Below are 27,591 nucleotides of genomic sequence, written 5' to 3' on the forward strand. Positions count from 1 at the left end.
TGTGACCTGTTGCATTTTTACTTATCTGGATCTTTAGTAAACCAAAAAATAGTCCTCGGATCATTTTGTTATTCTCAGCCAGCTATTAACTCTCTACACCAAAGATGATGGTCTTAAATTCCAACATGCTTAATACTTTTTTTTTCCTTTCTCTTTGAGTATACAGTTCTCTTGTTTGGACCCCCAGGATAACAACGGGTCCAGTCCTCCCTCAGCTGCCAAAATCTCCAGTTGTCTTCCTGAGAATTTCTGTCTCCTACTTGCACAGTGAAGGCAGAGATCTCTGCCAGATGCAAAATGAAGATTATGGGAACAGTGTGAAATATGTGTCTGCCTGCCCACATTTTAAGAAGAGTTTCAGTTTTGCATTGCAAATTTTGCATTACTGTTACTCAATGAATTTTCAGTTCTCTTATTATTGGTGTGTATGATCTTCCCAACCAATGAGTCTGTTAAATATGTAATAGTATAAATAAATCCTCCTTTTTACTTTTTTTCCTTGTGTTCTTGCTCAATGTTCTCCCAGTGCTAGAAGGTATTCTTTGTTACAGAAACATAGATGGAATAGGATATGTGTCTAGTTTTGGAAGGGCATGGCTTCCCTTAGGAACTCTAACCTTCCAGTGGTTTGGTGAATGCTATCTTCCAGTTTGGAGAGAGGACTTTGTTTATTTTTTGTTTAAAAAGAGTTTGTTTAGTTTAAAAAGAGTGTTTTAGAACTTTGTGACCTGAAGCAGCCATAAGGTGGAGAATGACTCATAGGAGATTCTCTTTAAAAATGTGTGTACAAGGCACGAAGAGGAGGGGAAGCATCATCTGGAATTAGAGAAGATGAGACTTGGAAGGGTAATTGAAAGAACAGGGTGAAATGGTGACCATCAAATTACAGCCAGGATGTCAGATGTCAATAATTTTTAATTTGAATGGAGTTTCTTCTTTTTTTCCAATACCTTCCAGAAGATGAGTATGATAGCAGAGAAGGCTAATCAGTCATGAAAACACATCCCCACTCTCCCTGGGTAGATGAAAACAGGCATTTTAAAAAATGGAATGTGTTTTGACCTGTTGCATGGCTGGAAAGTAGCTGTGGCACAGTGTCCTTTGAATAGTACCCCTACAGCAGCATACAGGTTTGTTCTGTAGCTACCAAAATTTTGCTGCAAGTATGTATTGACTTCCAAAATTGAAAGATTTCATGGAATATAGCAAAAGAGCTCAACAGTCTAAAAGCCAAAAAGGCTGCTCTGAAGTCTCACCTCTTAATGCATTGCACACTGTACAACTTCATCCTCTGCTACCTGCATCAAATAATATAGCTACAATATCCTTTGACATTTTTCCTTGGATAGAAATAAGAAACTTATTGCAGATAAGGTAAGTAACTGGAGCAGGGGCAACTCTGTCTTCCTGGCCATATTTGAAAGTGGGATTTTATGTCTAGGATGTTTTTCTGAAAACTAAATTTGACTAAAATTTTCTGAAAAAAGTTCTCTCTCTGTCACACACGTTTTTGGATAATTACAAGCAAGTCAATTTGTGTCTCTCAACCTCAGTTTCTGTTCTGCCAAGTGAAGGTGATGGCACTTTCCTCTCTTCCCCTGGCTTGATTGTTTCTAGGACATTCTTCTGTGGATGGAGGCACCACTTTGAGGTGCTGTCACAGAATGCAGCTGTTCACCATCAGTGCCTGACAGTGCTTCACTGCAGCAGTTGAAAGGTGTTGCTCATTACTAGCACTAATATGGTCATGCTGGACATTGGACAGGCTCCCTTACCTGAAAAGGGAGTAGCACTGCATCCCAACTCATTTTTTGCTACCATTGAATGCCACAGTACATGTCCTTTTGTGAATTCAAGGTCGGGTCCGTCCTGAGTGGTTGTTAAATTGCACTGGAATAAGAAAGGCAGTTCTTAAAGCCCTAACTAAGTAGGGCTGTGAAGTACCTGAAAGGAGGTTGTAGCAAGGTGGACGTCGATCTCTTTTCCCAAGTAAGAAGTGATAGGACAAGGGGGAATGGCCTCAAGTTGCACCAGGGAAGGCTTAGATTGGATATTAGGAAAAATTTCTTCACTGAAAGGGTTGTCAAGCGGTGAAACAGCCTGCCCAGGGAAGTGGTGGAGTCACCATCCCTGGAGGTATTTGAAAGACATGTAGATGTGGTGCTTAGGGACATGGTTTAGTGGTGGACTTGGCAGTGTTAGGTTTATGGCTGGACTCGATGATCTTAAAGGTCTTTTCCAACATAAATCATTCTGTGATTCTGTGAATATCAGTTGCAGAAGATGAGGTCTGGGCTTTTCTCTTTGCTGACTGGTATCATACTGGAGGGCATATGTGCCTCAGAGATGCCATTTGCTTTCTGACTGGCAAAGAGGAGATAACATCCTACACAACTGCTGCCCTCTGCTCACTAACTGCTTTTGGAGGAGCATGATTTAAAAAACACGTTCTAGCCCTGTATTACAATGTGGCCAAAACACAAATTTCATTTGCACGTTGCATTTGTTCTGGTTGAATTAATTTTTTTGTCATTCATCTTTGCATAGATGTCCCAATATCCTGGGATTTGTCACTTGAATCAAAGAGATAATTTCTCTAAAAAAAAAAAAAAAAAAAGTAGTCCCTCAAAAAGATTAATAGAGGGCATAGGTGAGAGGCCATGTGCTTTCAGCTTAAATAGGTTTCTAGGTTTCTGACTGCGTTGTGTGTTTTGGAGTGACGTCTGAATAGACAGACAGCAAAGGAGATGGAATCATAATGAGTAAAGGAAATAAAACGGGCCATTTTCTTTAGCAGTACAGAGTATTTCCTGATAGGAAATACTCTGATAGGAGGGGAAAAAAAAGTCTCCAACCTGACAGTCAGCTCAGGCAAATCAAAACTTAAGTATTTGACAAAATTTGATTACTTTCAAGGAAAGATAGTTATCAGGGATAAAGGGGTTCTGCTGTGTCTTGCAGCTTTCCCTCAACAACATGCTGAGCCATTGGGAGATGCACAGTGTTGCTACTGCTCTCCTCTGCTTGGGGGAGTCTGGCCACCCTGTTCAAAGCCTGGAACCATGGAGGCATGAGATCCAGGAAAGCAGAGCAAGCTGCAGCTGATGCTGGATAATAAAACTATCCCTCCTTCATGTAATCATTTTTATTATGGGTTTCTCAGTGCTTTTTGAAGGAGGTAAGTGCTGTTTTCCCATTTCATAGATGGAAAAACGAGGACAGTGATAGATGCTGTGATTTGCCTATTGCCATTGAGCTGAAAATGTCCTCATTGGGGCAGAGGGAGAAAAAGAAAAGGAGAATACAGTGGAGGCATCTGCCTGGCTTGTACAGTACAGCTGTTCATTCTGAAAATCATGTCACAGCTTAAACAGCTCTCAAATCATGATGCATTCACAATAATGGTATGACCACTGGGGCTATGGTGACATCAGTGTATACGTGCAGTTTTTTTCCTCATAGTAGTAGTAATAATGATCTTTGGCTGTGGACCTAATTACAAAAATAGTTATATTCATTGATTGCTCCTGTTTTTTCTGACTGTGGTACCCGTAGGACATTGTTACAACTGCTGCAGTCAAGAAAATGAGGCTTCATAAATTTATTCTGTTTCAATCAATGAATTTATAATAGTGAAGAAAACTTTCTCTTGGCCAGACAGGGACAATCAGAGACTCTGTTCTGCCCTCTGTTTAGCAAGTGGATGGGAATATGCCACTCCTTACTCTAACACTTTCAGAAGGTACTCAAATTCACCTCTAGTAGATGAAAACACATTAGCTGGCCAAATAGATGTCAGCTGTATTCCTTATACCAGAAGACTCTATTACAATATTTATTTGCCCTTTTCTGGTCCTGTAGTGTCATGGTGTCTGAGTAGTAGGGATCTGAACACTTGTCAGAGGCATTGCAAAATGTCAGAGGCATGAAAAAATACAGAAGAACATTAGGTAGAGCAAAAACACTAGCCAATTTGGGGTGGGAAAGGAGGCAGAAAGAATAACTGTAATAAGAGCTTGTTTTCCCTCAGGTAGGCATGCTTTGTCCCTCTGCCATTATCAGGTAATTATGTCTTTTGCACATTGGGGGAGTGGTGAAGATGGAGTCAAAAGAGAATAGAGAGAAAGGATGTACCACTAGTTATGGCTGGGGAAGCTCATGACCACAACACGTGGATTGTCCAGGGGAGACACATTGATGCAGATCGTGCACAGGAGAGTAGAGTCAGCAGCTTGGTCTCGATCTCTCTGAAAGGAGAGTAATTGGAGAGAATGGAGGTGAGTCTCCTGTGGTATTCCTGGTGGGTTATTGGCTGGTCAAATCCAGGACTGTTTAATCTTATCTTTAGTCTTGGAGAAATGAAAGTGCAAAGAACCCAAGTATGACTTTGTAGATAGTGACACAGCAGCTGTGATCGTTGTGGGAAGAGCAGGGGGGGAGAAAAAAATCACAGTAACAGAAGTGGCTTAAAATGTCTTTTGTGGTTAGGATCTGGAAATACAGCAGAACGAACTGAAATATCAGCCTTGGTTTGGGTTTTTTGTTTTGTTTTCTTCAGCCTCTCAGCTAGAGCAGTGGGAGAGGAAGGTTAATAGAAGAGGCAGTTGCAGAAGTCTGTATTAGTTATTGCTCGAGAGCGCTGGCTCGCTCAGAGCCACCACGAGCAAAAGAGAGGAAGAAAATGTCTCCATTGTGGATGAGAGCAAAATAAAAGCTCGGGGAAGAAGGAGAGAAAACTTATTTCAACAGTGGTGTTCATTTCAATGATGCAGTTTCTAAGAGAAATTTTGAAGGCCAGCACTAAGAAAATGATCTCTATACACTGGCTGGGGACCAACAGAGAAAATATCAACTACCCCTTTTACCTTTAGTAAATATAATGCTTCTCTGGAAAGGACAGCATGTTTTTTCACCCTTTTATTGACATGGCTAATTTCTTAGCATCAGCTTATGGTACTGAAAATGTGGGGATTTTTTGCAACTATGACTTTTTTCAAAAAAAATAGATGTGTTCTCTAGGCTTTCTGAAAATAAAACCACTTCTGTAAAATCTTGTGTTGGAAATTTGGAAAGAGAGAAGCATAAAATTTTTAATCCCCTTTGGAGAGTTTTGGTTGTCTCCATTAGATTTTTAGCTCCCTGGCCTTTTAACCATCTGTGTCGCCTGTTGTGTTTGTTTAGCACTGCGTTTCCACTTACTGCGCTTTTCCTCTCAGGAAGAAACTTATTTGTTACCACTATATTTTTGTTCACAACACTACTGCATGAATGTTAAACTCTCACCCAAAAAAATGACGCCTTTTATAATTGGTTCCTTCTTCTGTGATCAGATAAAGGCTTGTAGTGTCCTGGGTTGGCAAAATTTTGGTTAAAACTTGAAATGAAGGAATTGCACAGCTCTTGGTGCTTCCTGAGAGATAGAGCTGGCTGCTAAGAAGTCTAAATGGAGGTTCAGATTTCTAGATCCAATATTATGTTGCAGAAGTATCTGGAGATTCTGCCTATGAGAAACAGTAGGATCCTTTGTAAAGCTTGTGTAAAATTATATTTTTAATGGAAGGGAGTACAGTTTAATATTAGTGAAAAAGAATAAAAATAATTATTCATTAAAAATGCTTTCAAAAACTTGCCATCTTGTTGAAAATGGTGTTCTCCCATGAAACATTTTAATTTTGGCAAGACATTTTGGAAAAATGGAAGAAATGTTCTGTCTGTATTTGTTTGGATGGCTTTTTACTTGAGTCTCGAGTCAGTCTAAATTATACTCAGTACTAAAAGGCAGAATTCATGTGCCCAGGGGTATCTCTTATCAACTTGAACCATTAATTTATGTCTGGGGAGCTAGAAATATAAAATACCCAGTGTGTGTGTTTGCCTCAGCCTGATGTGAGAGACAAACATGCAATCAACTATGCAAATATCAAAGATTAGGGAACCATTATCCACAACTTAACTAATTACTGTAGCTTATTTACTTGAACAAAGCTAGATGGGGCATCTTAATTGATCATTGGTTTTGAGTTTTTGTTGTTTACATTTTAATAATTTTCTTCAGTCGTGAAACTCTTGGTTCCCTGCATATTTTTATGGCATTGGCATAACTCATTTTTCTGGCCCTTAATAATGTTCCTGTTGAAAAGAGAACATGAAGTTGATTACATATTGAAAAATGTTGTCCCCGAGCTGCACACTGCAATTTTTGAAGTGTTTGACTTGGGCTTGTCAGAAGGGTCATGCTGTGATTTTTTTCCTTTTTAGCTAACTGTTTAATCCCTGTGCTGTAGCTGAGCATAAATGCTGGTTTAAAAAAAAAAAAGAAAGTTTGCCAAATATCATTTCAGCCTTTTAGTGTTTTCTCACTTCTCCCTGGCTGATCTGCAGCAAGAAACAGATAGTTACACTTGATTTTATTTTTTTTGAACTTGACACTATAGTGCTGAATAAATTGCTGCTTACCCAACTCCTTCCAGTACCAGCTCACCTTACAAGCAATTGCCTCTTCCCTACCAGCTGCTGCTTGCTAGCTTCCCCCTCCTGCATGAACAGAGAGCATCGCTGGAGCTGCCTCCGTGTGGGATGGCCCTTCCCTCCCCCCACATACGGAAGCAAAGGAGAGGATGGAAAAAAGAAAAGCTGAGAAGCGCCTGCTAGTTGAAACTCCCTGTTTCTCTATCATTTTGCTAGACAGAGTGACCTGCCGCTGCACTGTGTCATGCGCGTTGGAATGGTGACCTGGAGGCTGGTGCTGAGATGCTGGCCCCGCTACCCAGCCATCCTCCTGTGGCTGAAATGCAGGGAGCTTTTTTTTCAATAGGGTTTGGGGTTTCCTACACCGCTTTGAACTAACTTGTTAGCACACAGACTCAGACTACTGGTGTCCACTGTTCAGTGTTGCTGATGCAGCTCAGAAAATGTCATGACTATATCACAAGAGAATACCAGTCCTTCACAGGAAGGTCAAAGGAGTAAGGGAAATGAGCACACCGAGTTTGCTTTGGGCAGGATTGCAGTAGCTACAGATCTCTGAATTAATTTGAGGGGGGGGGAGGGTTGGTACATTGACTAGCCCACCCCCACCCCCTAGTCCCCCCAAGAGAAAAATATCATTTCATTACTTAATTTGACCAAAGAAGGAAACTTGGTGTTTCATCATTATTCTAGTAGGTTTTCTTTAATAAAATCGTTCTGAACCATAGCCATGGTTAGAAACGAGAATGAGGCATGTTTTTAGTCAGAGATAGTATCATTTGGTAGAGCGATCAGTTGTTATAATTAAAGGTTCTTTCTTTCCTTAAACCTTGGCTCCTTTTAGGCTTAGACCACTAAGGCTATAGTAGTAGTTCTGTTTGAAATGAACACAGCATTTCTTTGATCCACGAAGGTGCAACTAAATGGTGAAGATCAGCAAGTTGGCTCGAGGCTTTGTGCTCTGAGGAGAGTTTGGGGATCTTTAACCATAAGGAAGCATACAGAGAAATGTATGTGGTGTCCATGTCTACTATTAGTACTCAGGAAGGACAGATAAGGTGAATAAAGGTTTAGCATGAACAGATAAACAACATTACAGTGGAAGGGTAGCCAAGACAAAGAAATAAAGTTACTGCTGTTGAAAACTGCAGTAGTCAGGGTGGAAAGACAGGCATTTGGGTGAGATCAGAAAGAAATATCAGATGCAGGTGGCCTGGGGAATTAATTGTAGAAGCTGGAAAGAGGTGTAGTATCTCCAAATGGATATTATTGGGTTAGGCCACACATACTCTCTCATGGTAATCATGACTAGTAGGCAGGAGTTGAAGGTCCAGAAATAGGTCCAGAAAAGACAGAAACCAGAGTAAAAGTCATATAGCTGTAATGGAAATTAATGATAACACTGTAAATAAATAAGAGCTACTGGTATGCCTAAGATAGGAGTCATATGACTCCTCCAACTACTTTGGAGGACTATGGAAAAATATCTACTGGTTTTGTGTCGACCCAAAGTTGGATGTGAATTTAGTTAGAAGTCCTTGTGGTGTTATGCATGAGGAGGTAAACGGTGCTAATAATAATAGGGGCTAGTTATTTGTGGATGTGATTTCTTCACTACCTACCATAGGACTATAAAAAGTTGATGCTATTTTAGAATTTAATTCAGTATGACCTTACAGCTCATTCTTAAAGCTCATCCTTAAAAATAACCACTTGTATCAAGTGTTAACAAACTGATTCAGTTTATATTACATAGGATTATGAATGTAAATCTAATTAAAGTTTTCAGTTTTAAAAGTTGATTTGTAAGAAGTAAACTGGTGATGTGTGTTGGACCAATGCAAGATTTTTAATAAAAGATTACTTCAAATCTCTTTGTATCAAAGTAAAAAAAAAATGAAATTTGTTTCCTCAAGAAAAAAGAGGGGAAAAAAAAGCCTGTAGAGAGGAATTCCAAATCTAACTGGGGATCAATCCACTAAAGTGCTATCAGGAACTTGCAGGAATTTATGAGAATGGTACTGATCATCCAAGAAAGTAGTGTCTTGGAAGTCCAGAAGTGGCAGATTGCTGAGACTCACCAAAAAGTAAGCTGACTTAAATCTTGCAAAGGAAATGAAATGCAAATCTAGATGATCCCCACCCCCCGCCCCCGTTCTGGAAATAACGAATATGTGTATGTGTATGTGTGTGAGGGAAGAGGGAACATTTTACAGTTGGAAGGTTACAGTTCACAAAGGTCTGGCTCCAAAAGTGCTTGAGCATTTGCCTTGGTTTTCAATATGGGAGATCAGGTAGGCCATAGGGGCATGCACCAGATGGTGAATGGGAAAGAGACCTGGAGAAGCAGAAGTCTCTGCAACTGTTACAGACATCAAACTCCTAAGAGCCGAATGCTCTTAACTTCTCTTTTATAGACAAAACTCTGTGTTTCCATCTCAGAGCACTGTAAAAATGGCACTTGACATTTCAGATTCATTAAGACTGTTAAAACATGCATCAAGTACTTCCTGCTGTTGTACAACTGGAGCATAGCAAATATAATATTTATATTTAAGAAGAGGGAAAGAAAGAGATCCAGGTAACTGCAGACATGTTCATCTGCCCTCGATGGACTGCGAAATAGAACACATTTTGAATAAGAGAATAATTGAAGAAGCAGAGGTAAATGTTAAGTTTCATTAAACAGAGCATGTGTTTACTGAAAGGAGACTGATTTCCCAAACTAGCTCATTTAAAAACTGATTTTGTAGACATAACTAATCTGGGACTAATCAAACTGTAATTTATTAAAGTATTTGTTATGGGACTTGATGAGAAATTATTCATTCAAGCAAGAAAAAAAGAAGAAATCATGCAAAAGGTAGTTCTAACATGGGTAAGGAGCTTAAAGAGGACTCAAAATGAGCAGTGTTGTGAAGAGAAATAATGGACTGTAAGAATTTCTTAAATATGCTTTTGGGGTGCATTTTATTTATTCATGATCATGGGATGAAAGTGATAGTGTACTAAAAGGTGAAATTGGGAGTCACAGTTATGCTCAAAATATTGTTTATGGGCAAAGAGGAACAATATCTTTTATATATATTTATATAAAGTAAAAAGTTTATTGTTAGTGTAATTGAAATCTTAACAGTCTAATCCAAGAATCATTATTAGTGTAGATGTAATTATTACAGAAAAAGAATATGTCTATGCAGATGTTATAATAATAACAATACCATCACCACCACAGTTAAAATTGTTATACATGCACTTAAATTCAACTGCTTTTCCCAATGTTATGCTGACCCTTCCCCAGCTCCTCTCAGCCCTAAGGTTAGTGGTTTCATTATGGTATTGGCGGTAAGAATGGTTATGGTGACTTGTCATCATCTGGAGTCTTCAGCCAGGAGGATGTTCATATTGATGGTTTCTTCTTCCTCACTTTAGGATCAACTTGGGGTTGTTTTTTGATGTTTGCTAGCATGCTTTTATGTCTTTTTCTTTCTTCATTGCTCTGCGGCTCCGTGTTATATCCAAACTTACTATATAAGTGTCTTCTCTTTCTTACTCCTCTATCCAGTTTTGTCCAGCTCCAGGTCTACATTTCTTTATCCGGACGTGGGTGAGTTGTTTATAGCTGGGGGTTCTCCACTGTCAAGCCTGTGCCCCATCTCGTATCTCCCATACCTGTACTCCTCTACACTGCATCCTGTGTCTCCACTTCTCAAGGCCTTTGCTAAGATACCAGTGCTGTATTTCTCTATAGTAGATTATTATAATAGGGTCGTAAAACCTGGGTAGCTCCATATGATAGCAAAGAAGAGTAAATCAAATTAGCCATAGCTAGCTAGTCAATTAGAAAAATTGCTGTTGCAGCTAACTCAAATGTGACGAAGCTGCGGACAGGCCAAGGAAAGCTCAGACAGAGCAAGCCTCGATAAACCTCAATCCTGAGGCCTTGCAGGCTCACTACAAAGCCCGTGGCCTGTCATTAGTGATGGCAAGACATACTGTATTGCAATACATGTAGGGTTGCAGGGTACAGCATTATCAACACAGCTGATGTTTGACATATTATACTGGAAGAGCTGGAGGATACGGGTGGATTAAATCATCTGAGAAAACCTGATAGTTCAGAGTGGGAGATTGCACTCATATGGACTAATAAAAAATACTTGCTGCTATAATCTGGGACCTTGCCAGATGCTTTGGAAAGAACAGATGAAGGGAAGGGCTTGTGAGTAATAGTTATTAACAGCAAAAAAACCACCTGCAAAAGGCATATGTGATCCTAGGATGTGCTGCATATGCTAGCTTCAGTAAGGCTAGGAAAAATAAACACTTGCTCACTGATAGAGCTTCATTTAAAATTGTCTGGGTTGTTCTGGATGCTTGTGTTCAGGAAAGACTTGTTCAGACGTGAGAAATGGAGAACCTGTGTATGAGTTAATTGCATGAGTGCAGAGTCACTCCAACGAGCTTGACTTGCACTAACTGAGATCAAAAGGTCTAAGAAGCACAGCATGAAAACACCTAGGCCACCTTGGGCTGCCAACTTGGGTACAAAGGAAGCAAGCTGTCTTGGGTTGTAAGGAATAAACTTTCTCATGGGCTAAAAAAGCCTGGCACTGCATGAAAGTGTCTATAGCATTTCTGGACCCAAATGGAAGTGTCTGCATGCCACTGTGCTACGCTACGTAGATACTGGGTCTTGGTAGAGCTGGGATTTGTGTGCTGCGGTCCATAGAGTAGGTATTTCCTAAAGGTGTTGGTACACTTAGTCATGTGGACTGTACTCGTCACAGCAGATGAATGATTTAATGAATCAGGTTCAGGAGAGATGAGTGTGATTGTAAAATCAGGTCAGGGGTAGTGAGGAATTTGGACTGGGAGGCTCAAGCTCCACTCAGAAGGTCCTTTAAACTGCAGGCGTAATGTGACTTCTGCCTGACTCTCTGGTGCTTGACATGCAGTTGAACTCATGGATGGATGGTTGATGAACTCATTAATTTTCTGATTGCCTACCATTTTTTAATTTTCCTTTCATTTTTGCTCCCAGCAGAGATTGACTGTGAAATCAGCTGTGAGACTGAAGTAATTCCTGTGCCTCCTTTTTGTTGGGAGAATCCACTTGCTATGGTGCATCTCAGCTGGGCTTCACTTCTCACCTCATTACATACTTCATATTTTCCTAACACTCTTTGTTTCAGTGTTTAACCATCATTAACTACTTATCTCTCATTCCTGTTTTGGTATTTTTTTCATGATCACTCACTCTCTTTTTCTGGTCTAGTTCCAGCTTACCATTTAAGCTGTTCTAAACTCTCTTTATCTCTTCTGAAGTTTCCTGAAGCTCCCCCCACCCCAAATGTCTCTTTTCTTTCCTTCACTTTTATTTTTATCTCCTCCTTTTTGTTGTAAATGCCACTGCCATTTGTTTAAAGGCTGCTGTCTTGCTCTGTTTGTTTTCAAAAATAAGTCCAGTCTGACAAGTTTTTCCTCTTCATCCATATTTTTAATGGCCAGATGAAATATTTGCAAGGAAAACTGAAGATTGAACTCAAAATGATTACTGATAGGTGGGATTTTCTGACCTTCTGAAAAAATATCTAATATTTAATGGGTACTATGTATAGGCCATTTGTAATTTTGTGGGAGCACCTGCCCTTGCTGATCTATGGTGTGCAAAACAATTATGCAATTTTCTGTAGTTATACTGGTTACATCAAATTCAGTGTTGGTGTGGTGTGAGGCAAGGCCTCCATCTGTACAACATGGCTTTTTGCTTGTTGGTAGTTAATAGCAAAGACACTTCAGGAAGCAGCCTGTCTCTCTCTGCCAGAGGGATATATATATCTCTCTGCAGGTTTAGTGTTTGCCTTAGACAGCTTGGCAAGTGTTTTGGCTGTAGGGAGACTTGGAGTCTTAGGAAAACATGCTATATTAAGGCTCTGTGGGGTTTTGTTTATAGGGTTTCTGGAACATTTCAGACTCCAAACCCCACTATTTTCCCTGCCTGTTTTGCTGAAAATAATGTTGATCAGATTTGAATTTGAGTCTCTGTCCACTTAATAGAAGGCAGCTTCCCCACAGACAGTTTATCCATGGCTCCTGGTGACTGCCAGCAGCCCGTGGGGTACGTGTGACCCCATCCAAAAGGCATATTTATTTTTTTATTGCTGGTTTTATTTATTTATTTCATTTTCTGTAAAACACGAGAGGCTCTACATGGAAACATGTAGCCGAAGAAAGGAAAAAACAAACCCAAGCTCATGCAGGACTCATGTGCGCTCTAGCTCTGGGCTCTGTTTGAGTTCACTGGAAACACTGGTGGTCCTTTCTTCACGATGGAAAGTGGTACTTTCTTTTTAAGTAAACCAAACTGGTGTTAATGACAGCCCTTTCAGACATTTGAATGCCAGGTCTCTTGCACTCTTCACATGAACTTTATTTCAACAAAACTATTAAGTTTTCTCATCTGGCTTCTAGTATGATAATAAAGTTGGATACTTAAAAGTCTCTGTGTTTGGGATTCCTCTCCTGTTTTCCATGTCAGTCACAATTATGTTGCTTTTGAGCAAGAGGTTGCCAGCAGGGAATACTGAGGATTGCCAAGTTAAATTTCAAATATATTTTGGGTTTTGTTCATAGTGAGAATTAATTCTCCCCTAAGGTGGCAAAATGAGATCAGGGTGCCTCTAAACTCGCTGTAACATCAGTCTAGTTGAGTTTTTAAGGCCATCTTAGTGGCTAGCAGTGTTGACACCTACTTGGAGGGCTGGTGTAGCATGAATGTCAAAGGCTGGAGAAACCTTCCATCCCAGCAATCTCTAGTCCACTGTCTTGGTACCCAGCCGCCTACTAAGAGGTATCTCTGGGAAATGGGGAGGTTGCTTATTTTTAACATATGTATTTGTTATGGCCCTGCTTTCCAATAAACAATGCCAAAATGAGACAATGCCAATTGTAGCAAAGTGAAAGGGGAATACGTGTGTAAGCCGTTGAAGTCAGCCAGCTCTGAATAACTTGATGGTTGGCTAATAACTGATGCTTCACCACCAAGCAAATGTTTTTAATACCTTTTTATATTTGAATATTTGCTTCCCAAATCCAGAATTTGGGTTCATTAGCATGCTATGGATAGCCTCTAGCTGTGTGTGCAAGTCCTATCTCTGTGCCCATTTTGCATTTCAGGCAATTAGCTTAATTTATATTAGGAAGAGACACTAATTGGAGGGGAAGGAAAAGGTAGGTAGAAGCATGCCAATAACAATTAAGATAATACATCACATATTACCTATATAAGTTTTCATGAAAGAAGCTCTTTTCAAGCGTCAAGTAAGCCTAATAAGAACTTGAACCCTTGCAAGGTGGACAGTGTAGCATTCCCTGCTTCATGTGAATGGGTAAACTGAGACACAAAGTATATGTTACGTTTAGTTTTGCACAATAAATCACAGCTGGAGGTCAGGAAAGAAGAGAGAAGTTCCAGGCCCATCAGGACCCTTGATTCTCTGACAGGTTTCTAGAAGGTGAGCAATAATTGCTGACCTTCCTGTGGTAAAACTCATCCGTAACATCAGCGATGCAGATCAGGGATTTGGTACACAGGCTGAAAAATAATTGTTAAAAATCTTTGTATTCTCTCTGGAATGAAGATAATTGCCCATTCTGCCAATAGCTAATTATGTTTGACCTGCTTGTTTCTTGTGGGCCTGAAGCAGAGCTTCCCAAAAATGCTGTATCTACACTTTAGATGGGGTCCCACTTTTTACAGTCTAACCAACCTTTTTTTTCCTCTCTCTTGTTAATCCCCAGAATGCAACAGCAACAGCAACAACGTCGAATGTTCACAGCTGCCCTCCTGGCACTTGTTTTCATTCTGGCAGCTGTGAGTACCACCGAGGCTGGCAAAAAAGAGAAACCAGGTAAGGTCCAGCGTAATTCAGAGTTAATTCCTGAGATAGATTGCATGTGTGGGAGAATCACAGAATCACAGAATGTTAGGGATTGGAAGAGACCTCGAAAGATCATCTAGTCCAATCCCCTTGTCGGAGCAGGATTACCTAGATCATATCACCCAGGAACGCGTCCAGGCGGGTTTTGAATGTCTCCAGAGAAGGAGACTCCACAACCTCTCTGGGCAGCCTGTTCCAGTGTTCAGTTACCCTCACTGTAAAGAAGTTTTTCCTCATATTTATGTGGAACCTCCTGTGTTCCAGCTTGCACCCCTTGCCCCTTGTCCTGTCAATGGATGCCCTGAGAAGAGCCTGGCTCCATCCTCATGACACTTGCCCTTTACATATTTATAAACATTAATGAGGTCACCCCTCAGTCTCCTCTTCTCCAAGCTAAAGAGACCCAGCTCCCTCAGCCTCTCCTCATAAGGGAGATGTTCCACCTCCTTAATCATCTTTGTGGCTCTGCGCTGGACTCTCTCTGGCAGTTCCCTGTCCTTCTTGAACTGAGGGGCCCAGAACTGGACACAATAATGTCAAATGCTTCTGGTTTTGTTATGAAATTCAGGTAATTCGTTAACCTTTTGACGTAGAGGGTAAGGATTTGTGGCTGTGACATATTGTTCTGTGTTAAATAGGAAAACAAAAGATAGTTTCCATGAAAGCTGGCTGCTTGACAGCCCTGGAGCCTGGAGTCCTTAGTTTATCGCAGAGTGGGTATTGCACGGCAGTTTAAAATTTGCTCTGGGAATAGGTTCGTGCTTGACTTAAGGAGAACCAAACAGGAGTGATGAAAGAGCAGTTATCGTGTCGCTCGTTCAGTGTTGTATATGACAATGCTACGCCAATGCTGTGTGATGTGGAAATCCTCTGACAAAGAACTGAACTAACTCGCTGCTGCAGATAGACAGCCGCACATCCAGTGGTAATTACTTTCTGTCAGTGATGAACTCAGACCTCATTATAGGAGAGACAGGCCTGGGGTGAAAAATTCATATCTACCGAACCCAGTTTTGACATTTTTTAAGGAACACATCTTTTGGTGTTTTTCTACTTACACACCAGTTAATATGACCTGTGAGTCTATCAGAATTAGTGTTCCCATTAGAAAAAAAAGGTGTTTCTAACCATTGTGGCTGAATGGAAATATGAGAAAATGTGAATGTAAATATGCAACAGCTAGAAGGAAAATAATTTTATATAAGGTTATTTAAAGTTACTTGTGATGTTTTGGGAGCCTAACTATTTTTGTGAACCCTTGGGTTTGATAACATTGCTGTCTTTTCTTGTCAGACTTGGGCTTAAGGATTTAAATGAAATCATGATCCTTACTTTTGTCCCTGAGCAGCAAACCCACTTATATTAACAGCATTTTGAGTACACTTCTCCATGTAGGTTTTTTTTTTGCCTTTGGAGTTTTGGTCATATTCTGACATAAAATGTGTCATGGTATACCAAGTGAAAAGTTCATAGCCCACAGCTGTTCCCTGGAGGTGCTCAAATCCTCTGATGCACAATGTCAACACATACATTTCTGATCTGTATAGTGTGTAGTGCTTCAGTTGGAACTGAAAATATTTGCATACAATCAGCTACTGGAGACAGAGGAGTGTCCTTTCCGAGTGAGTCCTCCTGCATGTTTTGATCAGTGATCCCTGAGGGTTTCTAGATGCTTCCCCATTCTGAAGAAGAGGATCCACTTGAGAATATCTAAGTGGACTAGTAGTCATGGTAGTGGGACTGAATTTGAATGACCCTGCTTTGGAGTCAAAGAGGCTGACCTGTCTCTGCAGAACTGGGAAGAGGATGCCAGACCTTTTGCTTTTGAAGCAATTGTTTTACGAATGTCTTCCTTATTCACCCTTTTGGTGCTGTGACCGTTTAGTGAAGTTTAGGAACTTCTCCACAGGCTCTGGGTACTGACCAGTTCTCTTGTTTGGCTTTGGTTCCTTGTCTTCATCCAGAGAAAAAAGCAAAGAAGTCTGACTGTGGGGAATGGCAGTGGAGCGTCTGTGTGCCCACCAGTGGTGACTGTGGCCTGGGGACACGCGAAGGCACTCGCACTGGAGCTGAGTGCAAACAAACCACCAAGACTCAGAAGTGTAAGATACCCTGCAACTGGAAGAAGCAATTTGGAGGTAAGCATCACTCTCTCAAGAGATTTGCTTTGGTGTTTACTTAAGTGTGGAGAAGGAAGCCTGTGTTTTCTGCTTAGCTCTGCAAATGTCTTGGTGAAGGGGCTACTTCTGTATTTCAAGTTCATCGCAGCTAGAACACGTAAGGCATCAGAAGGCAGCTTCTTCAGAGCAAAGCAGCTCCTCTGCAGAGAATCCACGTAGCCTACTTATTGTAAACTCAGTGTTCCAGCAGCATGTTTAAATCTGCTCTCCTGTGGTGTACAACCCTATTTAAGGCAGCAATATAAGTGTTGTGTGTTCTCTCACAGCTGTGAATCTCTGTGATGGTTACCACAGGCTTTACGTGACCTTGCGACGTGATTTACAGTATGCAGCATGAGTGGCTACCAGTGCGTGCAGTGAAAGGAGTGAATGAAGGCTAGTGTATTTTATCTATATTATTCAGTTCAAAAAGTTCATCTATAACAGTTCAGAAAGATATGTCAGATCTGTCCTGGACAAGATGTCTGTGCAGGACTCAGGTCTGATTACTCTTGCAGACTTGGCTTTTTTTCTAGTAAACAGCTTTTATGGCTTTGACATCATTGTGACCTTACGAAGGCAATCAGTGCAGCAGTTTCAGACTTGACAAGTTCACAGTTGCACATACATTCTTGAAACTACTCAGTCCTTATTTGGTAACCTTTGGCATCACACAAATGGAGGAACAACCATATAGAATGTGAATGACATTTCCCACTGCTCTTGTTTGTTTCTTTTTTAAATTTATTGTGTATCTTCATAGTTGAATGTATTTTCCTTTATATGACAATAATGCAATATCCATGCAAAAGCAAGAGGATTCCATTTTAAAGTCTTTTTTTTTTGGGCGGGGCGAGGGGGAGACTGCAATTGTCACTGCAAATCATCTTCAGATTTTTCTTGGGATTCTTTTCTTGCATGATCCTTTTGTCTACAAGCGCTGGCTGTCCATTGTATCCGATTAGACTTGTAACATTTTTGTTTTCACACTCAGTCATTCTGGTTTAAATATTGCCATTTATTTATTCATCGCAGCAGAGTGCAAATACCAGTTCCAGGCCTGGGGAGAATGTGACTTGAATACTGCCTTGAAGACTCGAACCGGGAACCTAAAGAGAGCCCTTCATAACGCTGACTGCCAGAAGACTGTCACAATCTCAAAGCCCTGTGGGAAGCTTACTAAACCCAAACCTCAAGGTAAATTCCATTTGCTGAAAGCTGCACAGCAGTTCATTTAAATCACTGGGTTTGTGAAGTCCCACATGCTTCAGTGGGAACTCAGTATTATAGGAGATTGTACTTCCATGACCTTTCCTCAGTTCTGCACTGCTCCTATCTCCTAGCTGTCAGACAGACAATATTCCTGAGTTTCTGTAGTCAAGGCAGTCTCACACACAAAAGGTGAGCTGAAGATTAGAGCTCTGATTCTAACCTTAGACCACCTGTACTGCTACCAGTTTGCTGATGCTCACTAGACCTCCAGGGTACAGGTGCTTTTCATAACTCACCTGTTGATGGGAACAGGCCAATAATACCATGCAAATGTCTTTTGATAAAGACACCTTTTATATAGGTTTTGTTTGGTATCGAATGATGACTAATTGAAAAAGGGACTGCTTTCTTCTTGACAGGTAGTATTGAAGGGATATTCTGCTCATCGCATGCTGAAAAGAGGATATGTGAATGTTCTGCACCCTTGGGGTTGTATATTCTTTATTCAAAGATAGCAGAAAGGAGAGTACGGAATGTGTATGTCTCATTTAAATGTGAGTGACAGTGTAATTCCTAGCACGCAGAAAGGCATATGCCCTGCATTTGTGTTTCCAGGTGTCCCTTAGACAAACTTATTTTCTTTCTAATCATTAAAGCCTTTTAATGTACTCTTTTGTTGGAGTAGCAGGTGTTATGTGTGTAGGATGATTTATAGTGGGAGCTAAAACTGAGAGATCTTGTTTGAGATACAGAAGTAATGTGTTTTAAGTGGATTATACCAGCTATGCTACCCTGGCATTTGTTTGCTTAAAACCATCTAGGTTTAACACATTCCAGGCTCTGCATATACTTGGGTAATTGTAAAAATAACTGTGATTAGGAGTGACAGGTGCAACTGGGACGAGCAATTTTCAAATTGTGGATGGTGGTGCACCACTGATCTGAGGGGTACCTGCAGGTGGCCTGCTCAGCTTGTGCAACCAGAGACACGTCTGATGAGGTTGCAGATGCTTTCTGTGTGTGTGTGTGCATCCGTCTGCTTTGCAGTCAGTACAGCTGTACCTGGTCTTCCTCGCACACCATCCATGGAGTTATCAGATAAGCACTAAGTTATCAGATAAGCACTAAGATAAGCAGTTAAGAACCTGCGTAGATAATGACAAGCTGTGAAGTAGAATGGATACAACTAGATTTTGAGAGACCAGCTGACTTAGTTGAGTTGGCAGCAATAAACGTCTTCATTTGGGGATGAATGTGACTGGGTGGGAATGCAGGTAGGGCTTTGAGCTGTGTGATTGTATTGTTTATTAGTTTGGGGGGAAGGACTTTTTTTTGGTGGTGTTGTGGGGTTTTTTTTTTGAGTAAGTTTCCATGCCTAAGTGGCATTTGGGAGTTTATTGAATGAAGCTTCCTATTGTGCTGCCAGAAGGCCTCTGCCACTCGGGCCACTAGTAGCTCTCTGCCTTGTTCTGCTCCCGCTGAGCCCGTATATTCTATCAATGGCTGTTGGGAGAGGGGAGAGGGAGACAAAGCAGAGTGTTGATGCAGCATTGTTTCGTGAGAACAATGTGTTGGGTGGTACAGGGTCGCTTTCAAGTTATAGTTTTAAAGGCAGAGCTTGTGAAATTGCTGGATTGGAGTTAACTTTAACTGAATCTAGATAGGAGTGAGTTATAGCTGAGACTGAAACTCAGATTGGGACTGACCGCAGCAAACATAGTTATGTGGTTTGACTTAATTGGGAAACCTGACTTCATTTGATTTGAAGGAATGCAAAAGGAGAAATAGGTACAAATGTAGGTTTGTGATCATAATAACTGTGGGTAGAAATTCTGCTCTCCTGATTTGCATTAGAAGTCGCACGGCATCTTCCTGCATGCCACCTGCTCGTTCATCTGCTGTTGGCATTAGTAGGAGCGGCACGCATGGAAGTCATGCTTGCAGCCTGCCTGGGCCCTGAGCTAAAGATAAGAAATCCATATTGCAGATCTGTGGGTATAACTACGTAGGAGCTGTACCAGACAGTATGTTGGCAGCAGTAGGAGAAACAAGAGTAAGAAATTAGATCAAGCAGATTAATACTGTGTGAAATGTTGTGCCCTACTGAACTTTATTTCTGAGTTAAAAATCTGAGTGCTGACATGTTAGCTGGAATGCGAGTATTTCTGTTTTCTTCCTCAGGTGAAGGAAATTATAGGTTGGAGGTAAGTCCCCACCCACATCTAGATAAAGGGAAAATTAAACTGTATTCAATCTATAGTTAGCATAGGACCCAGTTTAATTCTTTGGAGACAAGAAGTAAGATCTAGATTATTGTCTGAGCACTTGGAATGGACTGCAGCTATATATTAGCCTCCCTTTACACCCATAGCTTCACATCAGTGGCTCAAGACTACAAGAGAAAAAGCATATGATACATTATGTTCAAGTGCCGTACATTCCTACTGTGATTGCCTGGAGTAGCAGGGCAGTGGCTCTCTGGCATATGGCAGCTCTGGCAGCAGAATAGTAAGCGAGGGGCTTATTGATTACAGGAATCTGTTGTACTGCTAAACGGTTACCTTTCTGACTGGTATGTTCTTCAAGAACCGCATCACTGAATACATCTCTGACAGCAATAGGTTGGGAGTACCAAAAGCAGATGTGAACTGACTGAGAATATTGCACTGAAAAATACCAGTATATTCAGAAAAAAAAGGGTTGTTTTCATTATTTTCCTGACTAACCTCCTTTCCTGTGCACTGAAATTTTCCTTCTATTAGTTCGTGTTTGTAACCTCTGCATTACATCGCTTTTCCTTTTGATTTCATATTGTAAATGGGGTGAGTAAAAGCCCCTATTTAGCTTCTCCAATCAATTGTAGTTTCATATATCTTCTGTTACTTTTTGTCACTTGCCATCTTTTAAAGCTAAAACCTCTGACTTAAGTATTTTGTTGTATAACAATTTATCCACAATAAGAATACTCTCTGCTGGACTTACCTAAATTCCTTCTATTATTGCAAAATCATTTTTGAGATGAAAATTGTAATTGTAATACTTCCTTTATTGTTCATAACACCCACTAAATAACTTAAATATGTTTTTCTTTTGATCATTGCTTGCATGTGGAGTAGATATCTTTATCTGAGACCTTCACAATTCTCCCTAACTCTTATATTTTTTTAAAAAGTTAATTAATGCGGTTAGTTAAGAACCCAAGAAGGTGTGTGGGTAGGGCAGATTATTTTGTCTAGGCTTGCCCAGTGAAGTATTGTGTATCAGACTTCACCTGACACATTTTCTTAGTGTGGCTTGATGTCTTAAGTTTCTCCTCACCTTCTCTGTTCTTTGAGAAAAATGCAAATAAATTAATGTTACCTGTAACTGCTGCTCTCCTGTTGCTTATCCACCTTTCCAGCTCATGAGCATGCAGCAACTTTGCTGATAGGATGAATCCTGTGTCTCCTTCCTCTCACGTAACTATTTCGAAGGTGACTGCTGTTTCACAGGAGTTTGATCTATGCTTAACAGAAAGGAAAATTATACCTGCAGAAAAATCCCAAGGGTTATCATTTTGCAGATTTGCTGATAAAACTATATTTTGGTTTTCCAGGAACTTCTATAAGCATTGGCAAAACTTCTGCTAAATTAAATCAGGAGATGCTCATTAACCTTGGGAATCACTGCCTGCCTCATAAACTGGTGATCTAAGTGTTATGGATTTGTTTTATCATTAGTCAGCATTCATGGATAAGCCTGAAAGTCTTTTTGAAGCACTGTCATTATTTTGGAAGCTAAAAAAAAAAAATAATAAAAAAAAATAGAATTTTTCTTTATAAGCAACTGCTCTGATGAGTAATTTTTCTTCTGAGCAGCTGACTTTAAGTATGGATTGTAGTCTGTGACACTTGGACATTTTGGAGCTCACTGCTTGCAAGAGGAGAATTATTAGAGACACTCTGCTGTAGGAGAGCAGATGATGAATCAGGAATTTGAATTTTATCTGGATTTCTGACGAGCTCATTTCTCCATATCTTTGCTGAGGTGTTCTCAGATTGAAAGACAATAGCTTGGTCCTGGGCTGCTGTGCTGAAGTGTAGTTAACACAGGATGAGAACTGTTGTTCGTTCTTGAATATTGTGCATTTGGACAGAGACATTGTCAGTAACGTGACAGTGATATCCCAGACACCATGGTTTGTGTATTTAGTACACAAATGAGGTCATGAGAAAGCCTGTCACAAAGGCTGGAAAGGATGAATGGATAATTTTTATCACAAAATCCCAGCGGAGGCAGCCACCTCTCCTCTAGCACACACAATTGCATATTCTAATCAGTGTCTGCAAGGCCGGGGATGTTCAAGGTCTCCCTAAACTATCTTGACAGATGTGAAAGACTCAGGCACTTCTGTCGAGTGACTGCTCTAATGGCCAACTTGCACCAAAGAGCAGCAAACGCTTCCGACATACTCCATCTGGCCTACTTCATGGCCACCAAAACTTGATTGATGGTTGTTCGGGTTCCAGCCAGCCAGAAAGTAAAAGAATGGGGTATTGTCAGGATTCAGGAAACATTTTGCTTTAACTGCTGAGAGAGGAGGAATTTATTTTTATTGAGCTGGGTTGCCTGATAGGCTTTATTTCTTTTTTCACTCTTTCCGTCACTCTCATTCCTCCTCTCTTTCTCCCATAACTCTTGTACTTTTAGCTATTTATTCTTTTGATTAAGATAAAATAAAATAGAATAAGCAGTCTGCCTGCTCTTTCTGCAATGTACCCTTCATTTTTTGAATTATGGCTCCTTTCTGATAATTTCTTCACCTGGTTGTATTTAGTTCTTTTTAATAAATCTCCCTTCTCAACTTTTTATCCGTTTACAGTATATCTGATCTATGAGTTACTTTACCCTGGCTCAGCTCAGTCCTTGCCACATAGGAAAATAATTCCAACTAAGGTTGGCAAACATTAACACTGCTTACACCACTGTCATCTTTAATAGTTGGGGTGGCACCCAAAGATCACACCCTCCAACACGCAGTGTTTGGAAAGGTTTCTCACATGAAGGCAAGACATACTGGAATTGTTAACAGCTGTAATCTCTTTCCTGGAATGCAGACCAGGTGTATCATTGGAGGGTCTAGCAAGGTGTCAGTGCAGTTCCCTGTGTTTGGCACGGCGTGCGTGCTACTGCAGTGGAGGAAAGACTACACCTTGTATGTTTTTAATAATTTCATATTGTTTGAAGAGTTTTACTTAAGAGTTTAGTGCAATGTAAATAATCTGCACTACATTATTTCTTTTTATCTAGCAATCTTTACAGGTAGCAATTAGCTAATCCTCCTGTCACTCCTTGGAGCTGAGAAAGTACAATTTAAGAAAAGTAATAATTCAACGTCAGAAAGGCTGAATGGTTTTCCAGTTTGACATAGTATTAGTGGCAGGTTCAGGCACTCAGCTGGAAGCTGTTGACTCTTGGCTCCATGCTCTGACTAGTAGCTGCTTCTCCCCTTTTCCTAGTCTGCAATTACAATTATCAGAATGTGATGATTTACTTCAAGGTGCGTGTCTGAATTGCAGTCTTTAACTAGGGTCCTTGGTTTTGACATTAGTAATCACAGTGGACTTAAGACAGTGTTTGACACTGATTTACCTTGTGTCTTCTTAGGGAGCTTGGTGTCAAAACATAGAGCTGGACTTTTGTTAAGTCCTGTCCTTACTTTGGTGCCAGGAGCAGAAAACGTGGTTTTTGAGCACTACAGTGGCAGCCTTGATTTCTACCTGCAGAGAGAACATTTTACTCACAGTGCACTGCCAGGACAGACTGACTGTGCTTTGGCAGGATGACTTGGCTACTGGCTGTTGCAAGGAGCTGACAGTGATGTCTGAGTGAATTGCTCACCTGATAAGAAGCTATTCATTGCTCGGACAAACTTTGTGCTGCACTGATGAAAAGGACCACCTGTGGCCCACTCCATTTTGCATGTTGGACAATCTGCTTTTTCTGGGGTGCCCTCCCTCCACTTTGCCTTTGTGTAGCAACAAAGTGTCTGCTTCTAAAGAGTAGCTGGAGGGGACACAGGGGGAGAGGAAATTATTATTAGGACTGTGATTTTATTTTGTTTTGTTTGAAAGGTGCTGGTGTCTCCTGTTTTGGCATCACAGTCGTGCTCTATCTCCCTCTGTAGGTTTCAGAATTCCCCATCTTTAATGTAACTCATTAGTCGTGCAGGCATGCAGCTAGCGTAATAATTAGTATTACAGGAGGCAGAATAATAGGATCTGCTCAAACTAATTAGATATAAAAATGAGGGATTTTCTCATATTAGGAAACAGCTGTGATAGTTAAACAAAAATCTGAAAGGCAAAACTGGGAGGTTTTTCTCTTGCTGTAAAGGATGAGGCAGGTTTATTCAAGAATGGCCTGTGGCACTGACCAGTAGCCTGCAGAGAAATACAGTGACCTGAGCTCTGTGGGGCAGACACTGGCAGTGGATGCTCAGTGGCAACAACATAGCTGGCTGTTATTATTGTTGCTATCATCACGATTATTTGTATTGCATGAGTGCCCAGAGGCCAGAGGCCCCAGCTGAAAAATGGTGCCATTGTACTAAGCACTGCATAAACACTATGAGAGGCAGTTCTGCCACGAATAATTTATGCCTTATGGAGCTGAGAAATGTGAAAACCAAGAGAAGAAACAGTGGTCCAGAGGGGTGAGACCGAGTACTAAGTGCTTGGTTGTGTTTCCCTATGCCCCTTGCTAGTCTGAGGACAAGGCTTGTTATTTCAAGATGAAGTAAAACTCACTGGAAACTTTAGGCTCTGAGACACGTCTGTGATTTGGCTTCTGCTGCCATAACGTGAAGAAATAAGATTTTTCTCAATTTAAGTGGAAACAAGAGTAAGCCATATAAGAAAAATAAACACAGTGATGGTTACAATGTGGACCAACATCAAGCTGCTAGTAGGCTGCCAGTGCAGCCTGTAACTAATAAAGTTTGGAAGTCTTCTGTTGGTATTTCTTCTGTTTCCATTTCCTTATGTTTCTTGGAGGCTTTGCACTGTGGTCTCCCTTGAGACTGCTTTTGTACCTTTGAAAAATTATGCTGTTTGGATAAATAATTTGAATGCATCAGATCATAACATAATATCAATTTGATTGACACGGCCCTGATTCCAGGGAGCAGGAAATGCTTGTAGGAGAGGGAGAAAGAGAAATATTTTTTTAAAAAGAAATAATTTTAGATTTTTAGTTGTTCTGCAGCTTTTATGGGTGTTTTTGAAAATAAAAGGTTGGGAATATTCATGGAAAACCTAGACCTCCATGTTTTCTCACCCCCTGGTTTGTATTTCGGACATTTTTTTTCTGTGCTGCCCCAAAAGAAGAAAAACTGGATGTGACAGATGTTCTTGTTTAACCCTCTTGTGCCTGCAGGAGTTTCTTTTAGGGTTTAATATAGACCTTTGTGGGTGAAAGTTTAAATAGCCTTGTGTGTGCCAATTCTGTTACATGCTCATTGTCTCACTTTCCTGGCTTGCAAGAGCAGTCCAGCCTACTTGGCATTAGTCAGTGCCCTTGAGCCATGAAAATGCCTGAGGCTGTGGGACTTGCTGTGATAAAAGATATGCCATCAGTAAATGTTTACACTCATTACTGTTCCCAGCAGTGAAACAGAGAGAAAACTCTGTTCCTTCCTTTCTGTCCTTTCCTTTCTTTTTCTACTTCTTCACTTCCTTTCCTTTCAAGCTTTTTCCCCCCTTCTTTATCCCCCCATCTCATTTTCTATGTCACTGTCTCTCTATCTTTTCTTCTATCTATGCTTACTGCGAAAGTTTTGCAGGCAACTTTTCAGAGTGTGGAACATGGATCAAAGCAAAGCCAGTGTCCTTTGCCCTGAGTGTAGATCTCTTCTGGGGCAGATGCAGAAAGCACAACTGAGAAATGTGTGTGCCTGGTTTTCAAAAATTGCCTAAATAAAATAGAGTCTCTATTCACAGTGAACCACAAATAACTTTCTGCTAAATAGCTATTTGCTGATCTCAGTTTAACATATAAACTGCCTCAATGTGTGATCTTTTTGCTTCTCTGTGGGTACAGGTAAATGCCAAATTCAAAATGGATTATTAATACTTTTTGTTTTCAGCAGTCTCCTGCAGACATGTGAATGCAGAGAGTAAACTCTGGATGTATCAGTCTGTGCCTGCACCTGTCTCGCTGGCATTAAGAGGGATCTTGTGTACAGCCTAGTCAGAGGGCTGAAGAGCCAGCTGGGACTGGGTCCCTCTTGTGCTGAGCATAGAACATGACAAAGAACAGTAAGAAAGTCCATACCCTGCAGAAGCAGCAGTACAAATGTACCAGAGGCAGATGAGAAGCAGCAGCAAACGGAAGAGCAAAGTGAGTTACTTCTGAAAATCACTTTCCAGTTAGCCAGACCTCTTCAGCAGTCTCCAAGTGCAAAACAAGCTTCACTTGAAAAGTTTATCCGTTGCAATCTTCCGAATACTTACTCCTAAGGCTCTAATGCCTTAGATACCCGTGACCCAGAACTAAAGAAAACGAGATGAAACTTTCCTGATCTTTGTCTTTGGGCAATTAGGCCATCTAGCAAAATCAGAAAATGCATGTGTCTCTGTGTAGGCAATTTTGAAGCTTTTTCTCCTAAATTTTTCAATTAAGGAAATCACCAAAATTAAACTTTTCTGATGAAAATCCTTGGCTTCAACAAATTACCTCTTAAAAAAAAAGTTTTCTGTAATTCCTGATGAGTTTTATGTAAGGATGTTAAAAGTGCACATTTTTTAGGTCCTACATCCAAATGTCAGGTTCAAGCAATGGCATGTGACTGTCTAAGATCATTTCAGAGCTTTGTGGATGGTTTTAGAAGAAATTGGATTAATTTTTCCCTGCATTTATTTCTTTTGCAATTCCAATGAGAAAGAAAATGAGTGAAACTTTATATGAGTGGCTCATTGGTCCATTTCTTTGTCAGATATGTTAGTGTTTGTTACAAGTATAAATCTAGCTGTTTCCCATTCATAACACACATTGCAGTGTGCCTTCCTGGTTTATGCAGTACAGTTCCACCGTTTAGGTTTGAACTGGATTCATCTTGTGTTCAACTGGGAACAAATCCAAGTCTGTCCCAAATGAATATTTAGCAAAGTGAGAAGCAGAACCAAACCTGCTGGAGAGGAGTGACTGGAAGAGTGGAGACATTAAGAAACACTTAGAACTAGAGAAAGTCATTAAACAGCACAGAGCTAAAGTATAGGGGTTATAATCAATTGTAATATATTAATGAAGTAAAAGTCACATCAAGGTCATTGATTCATTGGCGGGTTGCCTTCTACTGCTGTTTCGCTAGTGGAGTATTTCTTTTTTTCCATTCGGTAGAACTGCTTGTTGCTTAAAGAGGCTTTTCGGAAGAATTAATTCTGGAAAAAAATTGCTATTTTAATATAGTTTTTCTTTCTTAAACTCATTTGGAACACATAAATGCTTTACATAAGGCAGGAAAATAGGAGGAAAATTGATTAAATGTTCATGAAAGGTTCTCTAGAAGCAGAAGAAATATCGTATTTAAAGAGTATTGCAGAAATCAAGTGATTTGTTTCTACAGTCATGGAAATCACAAGGGAGTACAGTTTCTGCTCCTAGAGAACAGAATGAAGCTCTTTCGGGTGAGATTTTTTTCATTAAGTGATAAAATCCTTGGCTTCGTCAAAGTCAAGACTGCTCTGTTCCACATGGGTTGGCATTTCATCTCCAAAATTGAGAAGTGCCCTGGACCCAATGGCACCATTGCCCTGCACTGCCATAGCAGC

The 27,591-nt window shown here is 40.5% G+C and overlaps 1 protein-coding gene across 2 annotated transcripts in view; it reads left to right on the plus strand.

Annotated features, from left to right (window-relative positions):
• The window catches only part of PTN (pleiotrophin), a 75,294-nt gene that overhangs the window by 41,202 nt on the left and 6,501 nt on the right, over positions 1 to 27,591 (plus strand). The window contains exons 2-4 of one of the 2 annotated variants that reach the window (XM_068401849.1): positions 14,272 to 14,381; positions 16,376 to 16,549; positions 17,606 to 17,767. In XM_068401849.1, the coding sequence (XP_068257950.1) occupies positions 14,273 to 14,381; positions 16,376 to 16,549; positions 17,606 to 17,767 (445 nt within the window). In that variant the 5' untranslated portion in view covers position 14,272. The remainder of the gene's footprint in view (positions 1 to 14,271; positions 14,382 to 16,375; positions 16,550 to 17,605; positions 17,768 to 27,591) is intronic. The other variant, XM_068401850.1, reaches the window with a different exon arrangement.

Source organism: Nyctibius grandis, chromosome 5 (genome assembly GCF_013368605.1).
Source record: "Nyctibius grandis isolate bNycGra1 chromosome 5, bNycGra1.pri, whole genome shotgun sequence".
Classification (NCBI taxonomy): domain Eukaryota; kingdom Metazoa; phylum Chordata; class Aves; order Nyctibiiformes; family Nyctibiidae; genus Nyctibius; species Nyctibius grandis.